This window comes from Acartia tonsa, chromosome 7 (assembly GCF_053477335.1).
Source record: "Acartia tonsa isolate MP-2025a chromosome 7, ASM5347733v1, whole genome shotgun sequence".
Taxonomy (NCBI): domain Eukaryota; kingdom Metazoa; phylum Arthropoda; class Copepoda; order Calanoida; family Acartiidae; genus Acartia; species Acartia tonsa.
In genome coordinates, this window is record NC_137266.1 from 16,701,550 (window position 1) to 16,715,282 (window position 13,733).

The window sequence follows — 13,733 nt, forward strand, 5'->3', positions numbered from 1 at the left end:
TAGCTACTGCTACTTCTAGTCTGCTATTATTGTGTATGTACTATGACTAGTAATATTGTAGAGCAGTTGTGCTACTAAAAATAGCTACTACTACTTCTAGTCTACCATTATTATATATATACTATGACTAGTAATACATGTAGAGTAGTTGTGCTACTAAACATAGCTACTGCTACTCCTAGTCTACCATTATTATATATATGCTATGACTAGTAATACTTGTAGAGTAGTTGTGCTACTAAAAATAGCTACTACTACTTCTAGTCTACTATTATTATGTATTCACTATGACTAGTAATACTTGTACAGTAGTTGTGCTACTAAAAATAGCTATTACTACTTCTAGTCTACTATTATTATGTATTCACTATGACTAGTAATACTTGTGAAGTAGATGTGCTTCTAAAACAACTACTGCTACTTCAAGTCTACCATTATTATATATGTACTATAACTAGTAATACTTCTACAGTAGTTGTGCTACTAAAAATAGCTACTACTACTTCTAGTCTACTATTATTATGTATGTACTATGACTAGTAATACTTATAGAGTAGTTGTGCTACTAAAAATAGCTATTACTACTTCTAGTCTACTATTATTATGTATGTACTATGACTAGTAATACTTGTAAAGTAGTTGTGCTACTAAAAATAGCTACTACTACTTCTAGTCTACTATTATCATGTATGTACTATGACTAGTAATACTTGTACAGTAGTTGTGCTACTAAAAATAGCTACTGCTACTTCTAGTCTACTATTATCATGTATGTACTATGACTAGTAATACTTGTACAGTAGATGTGTTTCTAAAAAAAACTACTGCTACTTCAAGTCTACAATAATTATGGATGTACTGCTCTATTTTAGTATTGGTGCTGCTTTAGACTTAAGTCTAATTTTGGCGCTCTCACACAAAGCACCTTATTGAGACTTTAAAAACCCCCCTTCCTTCCATATTGTTGAAATAAATTGAAAGAAAAATAAGGAAGGGGTTGCTTTTTTTATATTAAGGTTACTTGGTTCTTGGTAACCACGCAGGATAAGAACCCCCCAGCCCCCCCCCCCCCCTCCCTGAATGGGCATACAAAAAAAAACTACCCCTCTTCATTTTCAATTTATTTTTTAAAAATGAGGGAGCGATTAAAAATGATAAGTAACAGTAACATATATACTTAAACGTTTCTAAAAAGACACAATGTTGTTTCGACTCTATACAATTTACCCTCGTATGTTTCTACGTAAGTTTAGACTACAAACTATAGTGGTGCAAGTTCGATTTCTCTGGGTAATTGATCAAAATTAGCTGGAAACTTTGAGAACTTGGAGATTTAATGGGCAAAGTAGTTCTACAATCATTAGTTCTACAGGGATTAAACAGATATCCAGACAACAACAAAAAACATGGAAGAAAATATTCATCATTCAACAGTTTTTTAATCAAAGCTTTTCTTCAATTAGGTATTTGTTATTGGCGGATAGTGCTTGTTGTTAGTTAAGGCATGTTAGCTTGTCCTAGCAATTTGAAATTAACATTATGATCATTGTAACAGCTTAATACCTCTAAAATCAATTTTAGCCATAATTATTTTTTTTAGCTGATTACCATTATCCATATAAACATGACTTTTTGGAAAACCGATTCCTTGGACGATTGGCAGTGGGATGTACAGGATTTTGCCAAAGACATATGAACCATAATGTGGTAAAAAAGGGTTGCCAGATTTCAAAATGAAGGGGGAGGATATCACCCCCAATAACTCCTTAGGTTTTTTGTTCTTTATACTGAAGAAAATATGATTTTATTGTAGAAACTTAATCTTTCAGATTCCAGGGAAATTTTCTGTCCTCTATCTTTTCATACAAACTCACACACAAACACACACAATCATGCAATATAAGCAAAGTCAAAGGTTATAAGGTTAAATAGAACCTTTTAAAAAGACGTATTTAGAGAAAATTTAGAAGAGGCAGATTTTTTGGCGAAAAAAATAAATGTTTTAAAAAGATTTAAAGAACAATATAATGTAAACTTATATAATTGCAGGTTAGGATTTCCTAAGTCTTACAAAGATAGATATAAAGTCATACATAAGACTTAAAAAATCATCTGATAATTATTAAACTTGCGTTACAGTTTAGAATGTTCCTTATGAACAAGGAAAATATCTTCAAAACAATTGGACTTATTTGTCATTTGTATTAACTTATTTATAATTACTTTGGCTATGTGGTACAGTCAGAGATCTTAAGGGATAAGACAACAGACATTAAATTAACATACTTCCCCAATGATAATAACAAAATTCCACTTCACTAGATTAAGATTATTATTTAAAAAGTTTAAACTTAGCAATCAAGATTTGTTATAAAACCCAAAGTTTTGAGCCAACAGATAAGAGGGCATGTTTTTAAAACTTTGGGTACCAATATAACAAAAACTCCAGCGTTCCCTCCTTCCCTGGGTAAAGTAGTTTAAAAGAAGCTTGCATGACCTAATCAATAAAATATAAAAGTGGAATAGAAACTAAGATTGATTTTGTTTGCACATCCCAGCTACCACTTACCCTGTCAATTAATTTTGGAAGTAGGATAACCTAGTTGGGTAATTTTAGAGGGAACACAGTAATAGTGTCTGACTAATTATGACGTAACAAAAACGATTAGCCAATGAGAGGCCACTATAAATTTTACCATTGGTAAATAACGGCCTCTCATTGGCTAATTTTTTTTGTTACGTCATAATCAGTCAGACACTATTACTGTGTTCTTTTAGAGGTACCAATAGATAAAAATAACAGGATGTCTATCTGTCTGTAGCTTTATTTTAATTTTAAATCTAAAATTTAAGGTTAATATTCGTAGCCGCTTGTCCTATTATTTATAGTGTGTTTTTGTCTGTAGCTTAAGATTTTGAAAACTACTGCATCAATTTAAGTTCTTCGTTTTATGGAAGCTTCAAAATTCTCCTAGGATGGTTTAAGGATATTTCATTTAAGTCTAGGGATGGTTTTGGGCTATTTCTTCATTTCCCTTCAAAAACAGAACTGCAAAATGCTAAGGACGCAACCGCAAGTTTCAACAAAAAAAATTATTGCTATATGAGGTTGAATGTTTTTACTCTACAATGTTAATAGGGTTCTTCTTATATTATAGACTTCAAATACATTAGTTTAAAACAAATTTTAATGATTATTGTAAAAGTTAATTTTGTAAAAGATTGCCTATTTTATTACTTTTTTTATGTATTTTCAATGATAATAGCTAGCAAGCATTTACAACTTTTTAATACAAAAATTTCTTTGGTTAATTTCTGTAGGAAGGTATCAAATTACAGACAATTTTCCACAAATACTAAAAGAAAAATAATAAAATTAATACCAGTTTTGTTAGCCCGAGCTTTCGGCACCTCGGGGCTAGAATAACTGGTTTTAATCATATCATTTTTCATTTTAATATCCACATAAAAAGCTGTCTATAATACGATGCGATGAATAACTATTATTGCATCTGTAGTGAAAAATCTTGGCAGTTTTTTTTTGTAAACAAATCTAAATATTTGACAATTATAGTAAATTAAGAATTTTTCACAGTTATTAACAATAAATCATTAAATTTTAGGGAAAATGGCTCCCCTAGAGTGAAACAAAGAAATGAATGAATTAGATTAGATGTAAAAAGAAAATCAAATCTTACTGCTATAGGGTTTCACAACAAAAAGCTCAGCATGGAAAAATTGTGATGACTTCAAAACTTGATCAGTTTTTAAACTTTTTATACTATAAGATGATTTTATGTTAAAAAGCAAACTTATTAATTTAGTTTTTTGATTGTATGTTAAGATCTTGCTAACCACTGAACTGCACTGAGTTCTTCATTATAGGGAAACTTTACTTAGGAATTTGAAATTTAATTCTGAGGATGGTTTAAGGCTATTTTTCTACCCTATAACTTACTCTAGTGTCCCTAGATTATAGAGGCATAGATTTGAATGGCAATTTTTAAATATTAAGTATTAATAATGCTTTTTGAAGAAAAAAAAGTTTTAAAATATTTGTCTTTATTTCTTTTAAATATTGAAATTGTAAAATATAAAAAACATATAAATATAAAGATTGATCTCTGAATGATATATAATGTAAAAGCCGCAATTACCCCCTAGAAAAGAAATATAGTACAAATCTCGTTTAGCTCACTACCTTCAGGCAATACAAATAATATTAGGTTGTTCTTAGGGATGCTTGATAGGACAATGTGTAATAATAGTTATTTATCGTATCGTATTATAAACAGCTTTCCGCGGATATAGAATGTTCAATTATAAGATTAAAACCAGTTTTTTTAGCCCCGAGGTGCCTAAGGCACCGGCTAAAAAAACTGGTTTTAATCTTATGATTGTACATTTCTATATTCGTAGAAAGCTGGATATAATTCGATGCTAGACATAGTTTTTTCGTATGGATGAGAATCGGTTCCTATCCACCGGATTCGAATGAATACGAGAAAAAAAATTATTCATTTTTTGAGGGATTAAAGATTAAAGTAAAAAAAATAGAGAGGTATGAACTATCTCGATTTTGAATTGGGCCTTTGAAATCAGCTAATATATAGACACAGCCGAGATATATATTCACAGCCAAGTACCTTTAATGTGTGTATTATTTATATTTTACGCTTTAAATTATGCTTTATTTATTTATCTCTTTCATCTTTAAATTCTAATTATCTCTATTTACTATTTTTTCCCTGTCCCTTCCCCCCCTCTCTCTCTCTCTCTTCCTACCTCTTTCTCTATCCCAGTCTCTCTATATATATAATTCTTTTAAAATCTATAAATCTTAAATTTACATATCCCAATATAAAATAAAATGTGTGAAAAACATGAATTTGTATAACACAGTTTGAGATTAATTCTATCCCAGAGAGGGAGAGGTCAATGAAAATAACAAAATACGGATTTTTACCCTTAAGAAATGGGGTATATTAAATTTTCTTTATTGTTATATCCTTTTATCCCTGATATTTAAGTAACCTGATGTCTGTGTGCTTGTGTGTCTGTGTGTTTTTGTATCTGTGTGTTTGTACCAAAGGATCTCGCTAACCACTACAACCGATTGGGTTCTCCTTAACAGGGTACCTTCCTATAGGTCTCGGGAAGGTTTATAACTATTTGGGGGAAGGGTACCACCACCCTCCCAAAAGAAATCGCCCCTAGAAAAAAGTAACCCACCCCAAAAAAAAAAATTTTTTACTGTTTCTTTTAAAATCTAAAATAATAAATTGGGTTATCAAATTCGACTCTCCCCTCCTCAAGTGCCCCTAGAGGCCTCTAGGGGCGTAGCCGCTAGTATTTTATAAAGTAGATGTATTAATTTTGGGCATAATAAGGGATAACCCTTTTCTAGATTAAAACTATTGGTGGAAAAGTTTGAATACTATTACTTTGAAACCAACAACTGAAAATTTAACAAAATATCCATAGTTTTTAACCCAACAAAAAGTATGATAAGGTTTTAAAACTTTGGGTACCAGTGTAATTTACAATCCAATATCCCCTTCTTCCCTGATGAGTTCATAGAGCGGTGCTTTATTAAATCAAGGATAATAATTCATTTTTTAACATTTTCTCTGGGAAATTTATTTTCCAAAACTTAATTGATATTAGTTTTTAATCGCATCGTATCATAATATGTAAACTGCTTGTCGCGGATATTGAAATGCAAAATTATAACATTAATTCCAGTTTTGTTATTTTATTATTTGTAGAAAATTGTCTACAGTACGATACATGATTTTTCGTTATGGTTCTAAACCGGTTCCTACCCATTGGATATTAATCGGTTTCGAAGCCATACTGGAAATAAAATTACTGGTTGAAGTTCTATTATTTGAAGCATTTTTTGTCTGTTCTTTTAGATTTTCCTTGCCACTGAACCGATTGGGATATTTATTTTTTGAAAGATTTACATGAGTCACAAGATTTCATGCAGGTTGAAAATTGTGTTGAATATGTATTGTTTTTTTCCATCCTATTATATAAATTAGTAGAGTTTTTCGTCTTTTAATATTTCTCTGAATACTAACCAGATTAAGATTACTTTTTTGGGGAAAGCTTTACATGGGTCCAGGAATGGAAATAACCATCCTCCCCTCCCCCTCAAAATTAGTGCACATAGATGCAACGAGCGCGGCCGCTCTTGTAATAAAAGAAACCAAATCTTTGCTTTAAAATGAATAAACCTAAAACGAGAGTTTAAAAGTTCCCTGAAACTTTAAAAGGGTTTGAAATTTATCAAAATTTTCCCACTCAAAAAGAAATTTGAAATTTCTTATAGCACATCTTGTATTACAAAATATTGTGCGTTTAATATTGGAGTACTTAGAGGGGGGCTGGTCAAAAGTTAATTTTTGATGGTTTTTTTAAACAATATAAGGCTACTAGTATATAAGGCATCTAGGAATAGAATAAAACCATCACAAGAATTAAATCAAAATAAAAAGCCTAAATCCATTACAGATCCTATGAAAAGTATCTCTTAATTGAAAAACTTAATCGGTTCAGTGGTTATTGAAATCTTAACCCTTAACGGTCGGGGGGGGGGGGCGTTGAACGCCCCCCCATACGGTTTTTTCTATCTCATTTTCTGTGTGTGAAAGATAAAGAGCCCAAACTGCTTGACTTTTTAAGTATGGGTATGACACATAACTGAGAGTTGGAATTTTTTGAATATCTCCATCCTGGCGGGCACAGGATGCCAGCAAACCTGGCAGGGTCATCCAGGTAAAGAGCAAAAATATTTTTTTGACTAAAACAAAGCATTTTATCATACCAAAATACTAAAAAATCCTCTAGTAGTACATCCTTATATGAAATACAGGTGTTCAAGTCACTTTCAGGTTCCAGGTATGATCCTGCAGGTCCTGATCCTCCAGGTCTCCAGAAATCTTTAAAAGGCTCCTGTGGCCGCAATTTTTGACTTAGAGACTTCAAATTTTAAACTTTAGCTTTTCTTACATGTCTACATAACGTATTAAAATTTCATGAAGATCCGCCGCCGTTTTCCCGCCGACCGCCGACTGCGGCGGCTGGCAGCTGCCAAGTACAGCTACGGCCGCTGAAATTTATATTTTGATATTTCTAATGTAAAATTTACATAAAAATAAACATTTTCTGGGAAAAAATTTTTCTTCTAGCTTCAAAAATAAGAAAATTACAGCCGTTTGAAAATTTTAGATAAAAAAGACCTAAAAACAAAGGTTGTTTAATAAAAGGGTGAAGGAAGCGAAAATTGACTTAGACTTATAAAAGGTCGGAAATTCATTATCAAACAGGGGACCTGCACAAAAAAAAATTAGCCTTCTAGCTCTAATAGGAACTGAGATAATTAGGGGGGGCGTTGAACGCCCCTCCCCCCCCCCCCCCCCGACCGATTAAGGTGCGGCAAGGGGCCCGACTGCAAAGGGTTAAACAATACAAAGAAAAAAGCCTAAAAAGGAAAGAAGGAAGATAATTCCTGTTTGCAGAAATTTGATTGTTATAAACTAGTTGTTATAACTCATGTAGATAGATAATTTGTCAGTCATGGTCACTTTTTTAGTAAATAACAAAGAGTAAACATATAATAATAGAATTATCCTTACTTGGATCTTACACCAAATTATCATGCACTGAGTACTCTAATATAGTGAAACTTGTAGCGGGCTAAAATATCTATCCCCCTATCCACCCTCTTTATCTCATACCCTCCCATCCTACTTAATAAACGAACTGACCAACAAATGAGTTTCATATAAGCAACCTAATTTAGCGACAAAATTTCCCTTGTCATAATATCTACTTATATTCTACATCCATTCTTATCCTTATACTTAACAGGATGTCTGTGTGTTTGTACCGAAGGATCTCGCTTACCGCTGAACCGATCGGGTTCTCCTTAACAGGGTAACTTCTCATAAGTCCCGGGAAGGTTTATAACTATTTTGGGGGAGGGTACTACCACCCTCTCAGGAGAAATCGCCCCTAGAAAAAAATTACCCCTCCCGAAAAAGAGACTTGAACGAAACATAAACCATGCAATTATTTCTGTAATTAGATATTTTAAATAAAAAAAAACATTCAAAGTGCCACTAGAGGCCTCTAGGGGCGTAGCCGCTAGTACTATAGAAATCAACAAAAATCTTTTAGATTTGAAAATATTCCCTCCATTAAAACTGCTGTGCACGCCTGTTCGCGTATTACATTCATACTCAGAAATCTTAAGGGATAATACAACGGGCAATAAATTCCTAATGTTGAAAAACAAAATTAGTCCATCTACTTATTGATTGGAATTAATGGTTGAAATGTTTAGGAACATTTAGTTTAAACCAAGTTTAATAAAAGTACCCAAAGTTTTTGAATCAGCAAATGGTATATCATTTTATAAAACTTTGGGTACCAGTGTTTTTTTATAGTCCAATGTCCCTTCCCTCCCTGATTCATACTACATAATACGCTCACTCATATATTTCATGAATGGTGCAAAAAACGGCTCTATAACTAAAAGTTAACGCGGTTTCTAAGACCAAAGAATCAAGAAATAGTTACATCAAATATAAATGTTTTACTTCATCAAAATTTTACTGTAAATATAAATATAAATTTTTTTTAGAACTAACGTATAAGTGTAAATGTTAATACAAAACTTTTTCCAGGGTTTTTAGGTAAAATTGTTTTAAGGATTTCTTACATACAAGTCCAAAACCTATAAGTTTGTTTATAATGCTTTATTATATGTTAATTAAAATTACTACAAGCTAACATAAAGTGTTTACTGAAATTTGTAATAATGAAGAAGGGCTAGAATAATAAAAAAGGATATGTGGTAAATCCCCAAACTTAATATAATTTGTTACAAAAAAAAACATTCTCAAAGTTCACAGCTTAAAAAGTATATTAGTGTTAGTTTTTTTTCTTTTTTAGCCCAAGAAAATAGAAAAAAAACATTTAGTAGAATTAAATTGGTACAGCAGTTAGCAAGATCTTAAGTCACACTCAGAAAAATTTACAGACAGACATCATTCTACTTATAAGTTGTCAGTTAAAAGAAAGAAAGAAATACAGCAATCCAACGATGTAAAGAGTCTCTCAAGTAGAACTAAGTAAAACAACAAAAATTATGTGTGCTTTTTGTTTCTAAGTTTTAAGAATAAAACCTTGCAATAATTTTATGTTAGGTGGTCAGTGGCCAACTAAACATTTCTACTCCACAGGTTACATGCGATTCATAAAGTTCAAATGAAAGTTTTTTTTTAAATTTTAGCATAGAGTGTATAAATTCTTCAAAAAATAATGATTTTTACTAAATCACATTCACAATCTCTAATGAAGGTAAAAACATAAAGTCTATACATTACAGTTTATACAACCAACCTACAGTTAAGACATGTAGGATAACTTTGCAGAATAATATTTTTTAAATCCTTTTAATTTAACAATTAATAAGTCATTGACAATAGATTACAAAAAAAAACACATTTAGACTCCACATGTTCTAAAATTGATAGTCCAGCCCTCATCTGTTCCTGATATATACTCCCCTTTTAGATAACATTCATGATTCTTCTGTTCCCAGACCCAATGATTACACTTGCTATTTGCTAAACACTGATGATGACATACCTTAGCATCTGGCGTAATCTGGCTTGAAAGAGTGTAGGGTACGGATCTTCCTGGGGTGGAACAATTCTTGATGATTGTACACTTGGGATTGTTGACATTCAGTGTGGTTACATCTTTCATGTAAGTCCAGTCGGGTAATTCTTCACCTGGGTTCCGGATATCCATGTAGTGTAGGTTACATACAGGTATTTCATTATAAACAATGTACAACCATTCATAACAGGTAGACTTATCTAGACATGCTTCTTGGCATAGTTGCTTGCTGTATCCAAGCTCATTTGCTTCAGTCAAATAGTATTCCGAGAAACTTACATTCTCAATGAAACATTCCTTCTCTATGTTGTCGGATCCACATTGGCTTTCATCTCCAAGTGCAGCTAAAGAAAATCTGTTCAGAGTCAGGATTCTAGCATTATTTGCTTTCTCTACTACACCGGTAGCTGTTCCTGTATTTGGATGTATTATGTCTGGGTTGGAATAATAGTTTACACGAGTCATATGACCTGGAGCTCCGTATGCAAGGATAGTTCTAAGTCCTGTAGAAGCAGTTCCTTTTGGAATAAGATACCCATAACCATCAGGGTACCATGGATTAGTGACGACCTCTCTGTTGTGATATAATCCAATGTTGTGTCCAATTTCATGTGCAAAAGTGTAGTAGCCCAAAGCACTTCCTTTGGTAACCACACTGACAGTTTTTCCTGTACTAATAGTATTAGTATATCCAATACCAGCATAATCTGATAAATCTTCCACTAACAGAACAGCCACATCTGCAGAGTCTCTAAGATTTTCTAATGTACCTTTCATATTTGTAAATGCATTCAACATTTCACCAGCATTGGGCTTATCATCAATGGTAGCTTCCTCAATACAGAGAGCAGATGCTCTAAGAGGAACATTAGAGTTTATGTAACCTTGGTTAGTTTCTTGAATAACCTGCTCCAGAAAACCTTCAATATCTGCAGTGACAGCTGCAAAGGATGGTGTGTAATACACTTTGATAGAGTATGTAACAATTGTTGTAGTATCTTCAATATTTTCAGGTTGAAAGTCTCTATCAGAAGATAAATCTTCATCCTCTTCTCTGTGTCTGTCTTCAAGTTTCTCCCCATCTAATTGTTTCAGCACATGTATCCCGTTCCCACAGTACTCAACTACAAAGGAATCCCCATCGTTCAATTGCATGTGACCATACACATGTCCTCTATTAACTGAAAGCACTGCATCAACATACTTATTTTCGTAGTAATGGGAATTCTTACTTCCTTCAACAAGACCTCGGTACTGAACTGTAGTGTTAAGTGGACCTAATTCAAGATCTTCATCACCAAGACTACTGATGTCCAAGTCAACTTGATGACAAGTGAGGAAATTTTGATCCTGGCAGCAAGGAAGATCAAGTCGAGACTGAACAGTCCCATCTTTGAACAATGAACCACAATCAACACCTTAACATTACATCATTTGAAGGAGGTATTATAATTCTATTTTTTATTTAGACTGACAGCTGTGCTGCTAGAGGCCTCAAGGGAAGCAGAGGAGGGGGGTATGGGGTTGACCTCTCTATTATGATTTTTTCAGAAAGAAAAGGAAATATTTTTTGTGGGCTTTTTTTAGGGACGATTTCTCTTGGGAGGGTGGTGGAACTCTTCCTCAAAATAGCTATAAATCTTCCTTGGCATAAAGGATACATATTGGTTCAGGGGTTAGCAAGATCTTTAATACATACAGATAGATACACACAGATACCCTGTTACTTTTATATAAAGATCATGTAAAAAATTATTTGAACTAATTTGAAAAGTCTTTGAATTGCAATATTGTTGAGAATAGTAATGTACATGAAAGTATAAAACAATAACTAACCTATGATGATAGCTCCAAGCAGCAGAATAGTCTTCATCATAAGCCTGAAAAGCAAAAATCTTACTTGCATTTAAGTTTGTTTATTTGAAAATAAGAATAATCCTATTATATTCCTACTAGCAAATTTTTATTAATAAATAGTTAGGTGAGCTTCTAGCTAGATCAAAGAAGATAAAGTATAGAATTGAAAACCTCAAATATTTTTTGGAAAATTAAAGAAATTCGCGCTTGCGCAATAAAAAAACTTATTACCAACTTGAATAGAAAAATATTTTTTAAAAGAAAAGATATCAAAAATGTCAATGTCATGTTTGTCTAAATATTTCTTTGTAATTTCTTACTAAATTCACGTTTAAATTCAATTTTGTACATGGTTTTGCACATAAGACAAAGATTTAATACATTGTGAATGGCGAAATGCCAGTCCTTCTGACTTTTAGTAAATTATTAAAAAGGCAATTATTTTAATGATATATCTGAATAATTTCTGAAATCATGCGATTTTAGTAAAACCAGTAGAATTTGGGCCTTTCAGAAGTTCCGATTTCATTTTAGGCTAGCCAGGCAGAATCTTCTACCTGGATTCTATTCTATACTTTATCTTCTTTGAGCTAGAAGGAAATTTTTTTGTGTGGTTTCCCTTTTCTTTAAAAAATATATCCAGCTATCTCAAGATAATGAACAACAAATTCACACATGTACCCAATGATGTAATATAAAGTTATTGGTCCTGCAGATCATTAAATCATAGGTTGAATAGTTTGAACACTACTAGTTTGGAACCAACCAAAATTTAATAAAAGGGCCTAAATTTTTCAAGCACTCAAATATGATAATTTTCATACACCAGAGTAAATAATATTTTAGTGTTCTTTATGGCCTTAAATAAAAGTAAAAGGATCTGCTAACTCACCCTCCTCCCCGCCATTGCATTTTACTTTTAACAAGGAAAAGTTTGAGAAAAAAAAATTTTCTAGGGACTATTTCTTTTTGTAGGGTGGGGGCAACCTCTCGTAAAATAGATATAAACCTTTCTAGTCAAAATGAGAAGCTATACTATAAAGGAGATCCCAGCGGTAAGCGAGATCCTTAGGGACAGACAGACAATAGTTACACATTTACAGATCCTTTTACTTTTATACAAGGATTATTGTTTTGTAAAATATTACCTGTTACTTCCTGTCATTTCAATGATAACTAATTAAAATAATCAAAAAGTATGTTATATTTATACTAAATATCATTTTGATAATTTACAGTTTCATTATCTCTAAAATGTTTTCTTCAGTTGTGTCAATATTATGTCAAAATACATAACCTATAACAAAAAAATATCTTTTAAACTTTAAACAAGATTAGAATCAAGCTGAAACTTAGAAGGAATATGTTTTATAATTGACACTTGAGGTTGCAGGGGGGGGGGGTTACAGTTGAAGTTGATTCCCCCAGAAAAAGAAATTTTGGATGGGGTCATTTTCTTCCAGGGGGCGATTTCTCTTATAAACATTCCCAGGACCTACGAGAAGGTAACATATCAGTTTAAGCAAGATCATTTAGTACACAAAGAAACACTCATAGACATCCTATTACTATATTAATAAGAATCAAAATATATAGAAGTGTGTCATTTTGTCCAACGCAGCAAATCAATTGCATTTGAAATTGCTGAAACTTGTACACGACTTGGTGTAAATGTTTTAACTAAAAGGAAGTGAGTAAGAAGAGAGGAGCAGAAGGAAGTGGGTTGTGGAGAAATTATCACTTAGAATTGTTTTTTTTCTTCAGAATTCTGGTCCCTTGTCCCTGGTCAAACACACTAAACAAGGATTTCGTTAATAATGTAACAGTTATATTTTTCCTAACTTAAACAACAGTTTCTACAGTATATGAAAAGTAACACATCCTTAGTAAAAAGTTCAAAAACAACCTGGAGGAACGAACTACCATATGTAATTCAAGGCCTACACTCTGCTAAGAGATAAATTGCAAAGATGATGTTGACCAAATTTCTTTAAATTACATAAATAAACCTCTATATTATATAAATCTATATTTTAGGAAAATATTTCTGGCATCATCCGGAAAATTTAAAGATAATATTTAATTTGCCTTATCTTTTCTAGGTAAATCATTATAAAACAAACATTTTCTTCAAATTTCCAATGGATGTTTTAAAAATTTTTAATATTTTTTTGTAATAT

General features: G+C 32.2%; 1 protein-coding gene across 1 annotated transcript; it reads right to left on the bottom strand.

Moving 5' to 3' along the window:
- Positions 1–8,759: 8,759 nt before the first annotated feature.
- Positions 8,760–12,736, bottom strand: LOC145324956 (uncharacterized). Its single transcript, XM_080167721.1, has 3 exons — positions 12,702–12,736; positions 11,533–11,576; positions 8,760–11,114 (listed from the first exon to the last, which is right to left on the bottom strand). Exons 1-3 carry the CDS (start codon positions 12,716–12,718, stop codon positions 9,520–9,522), a joined length of 1,656 nt encoding a protein of 551 aa, XP_080023847.1. The 5' UTR covers positions 12,719–12,736; the 3' UTR covers positions 8,760–9,519.
- Positions 12,737–13,733: the final 997 nt, after the last annotated feature.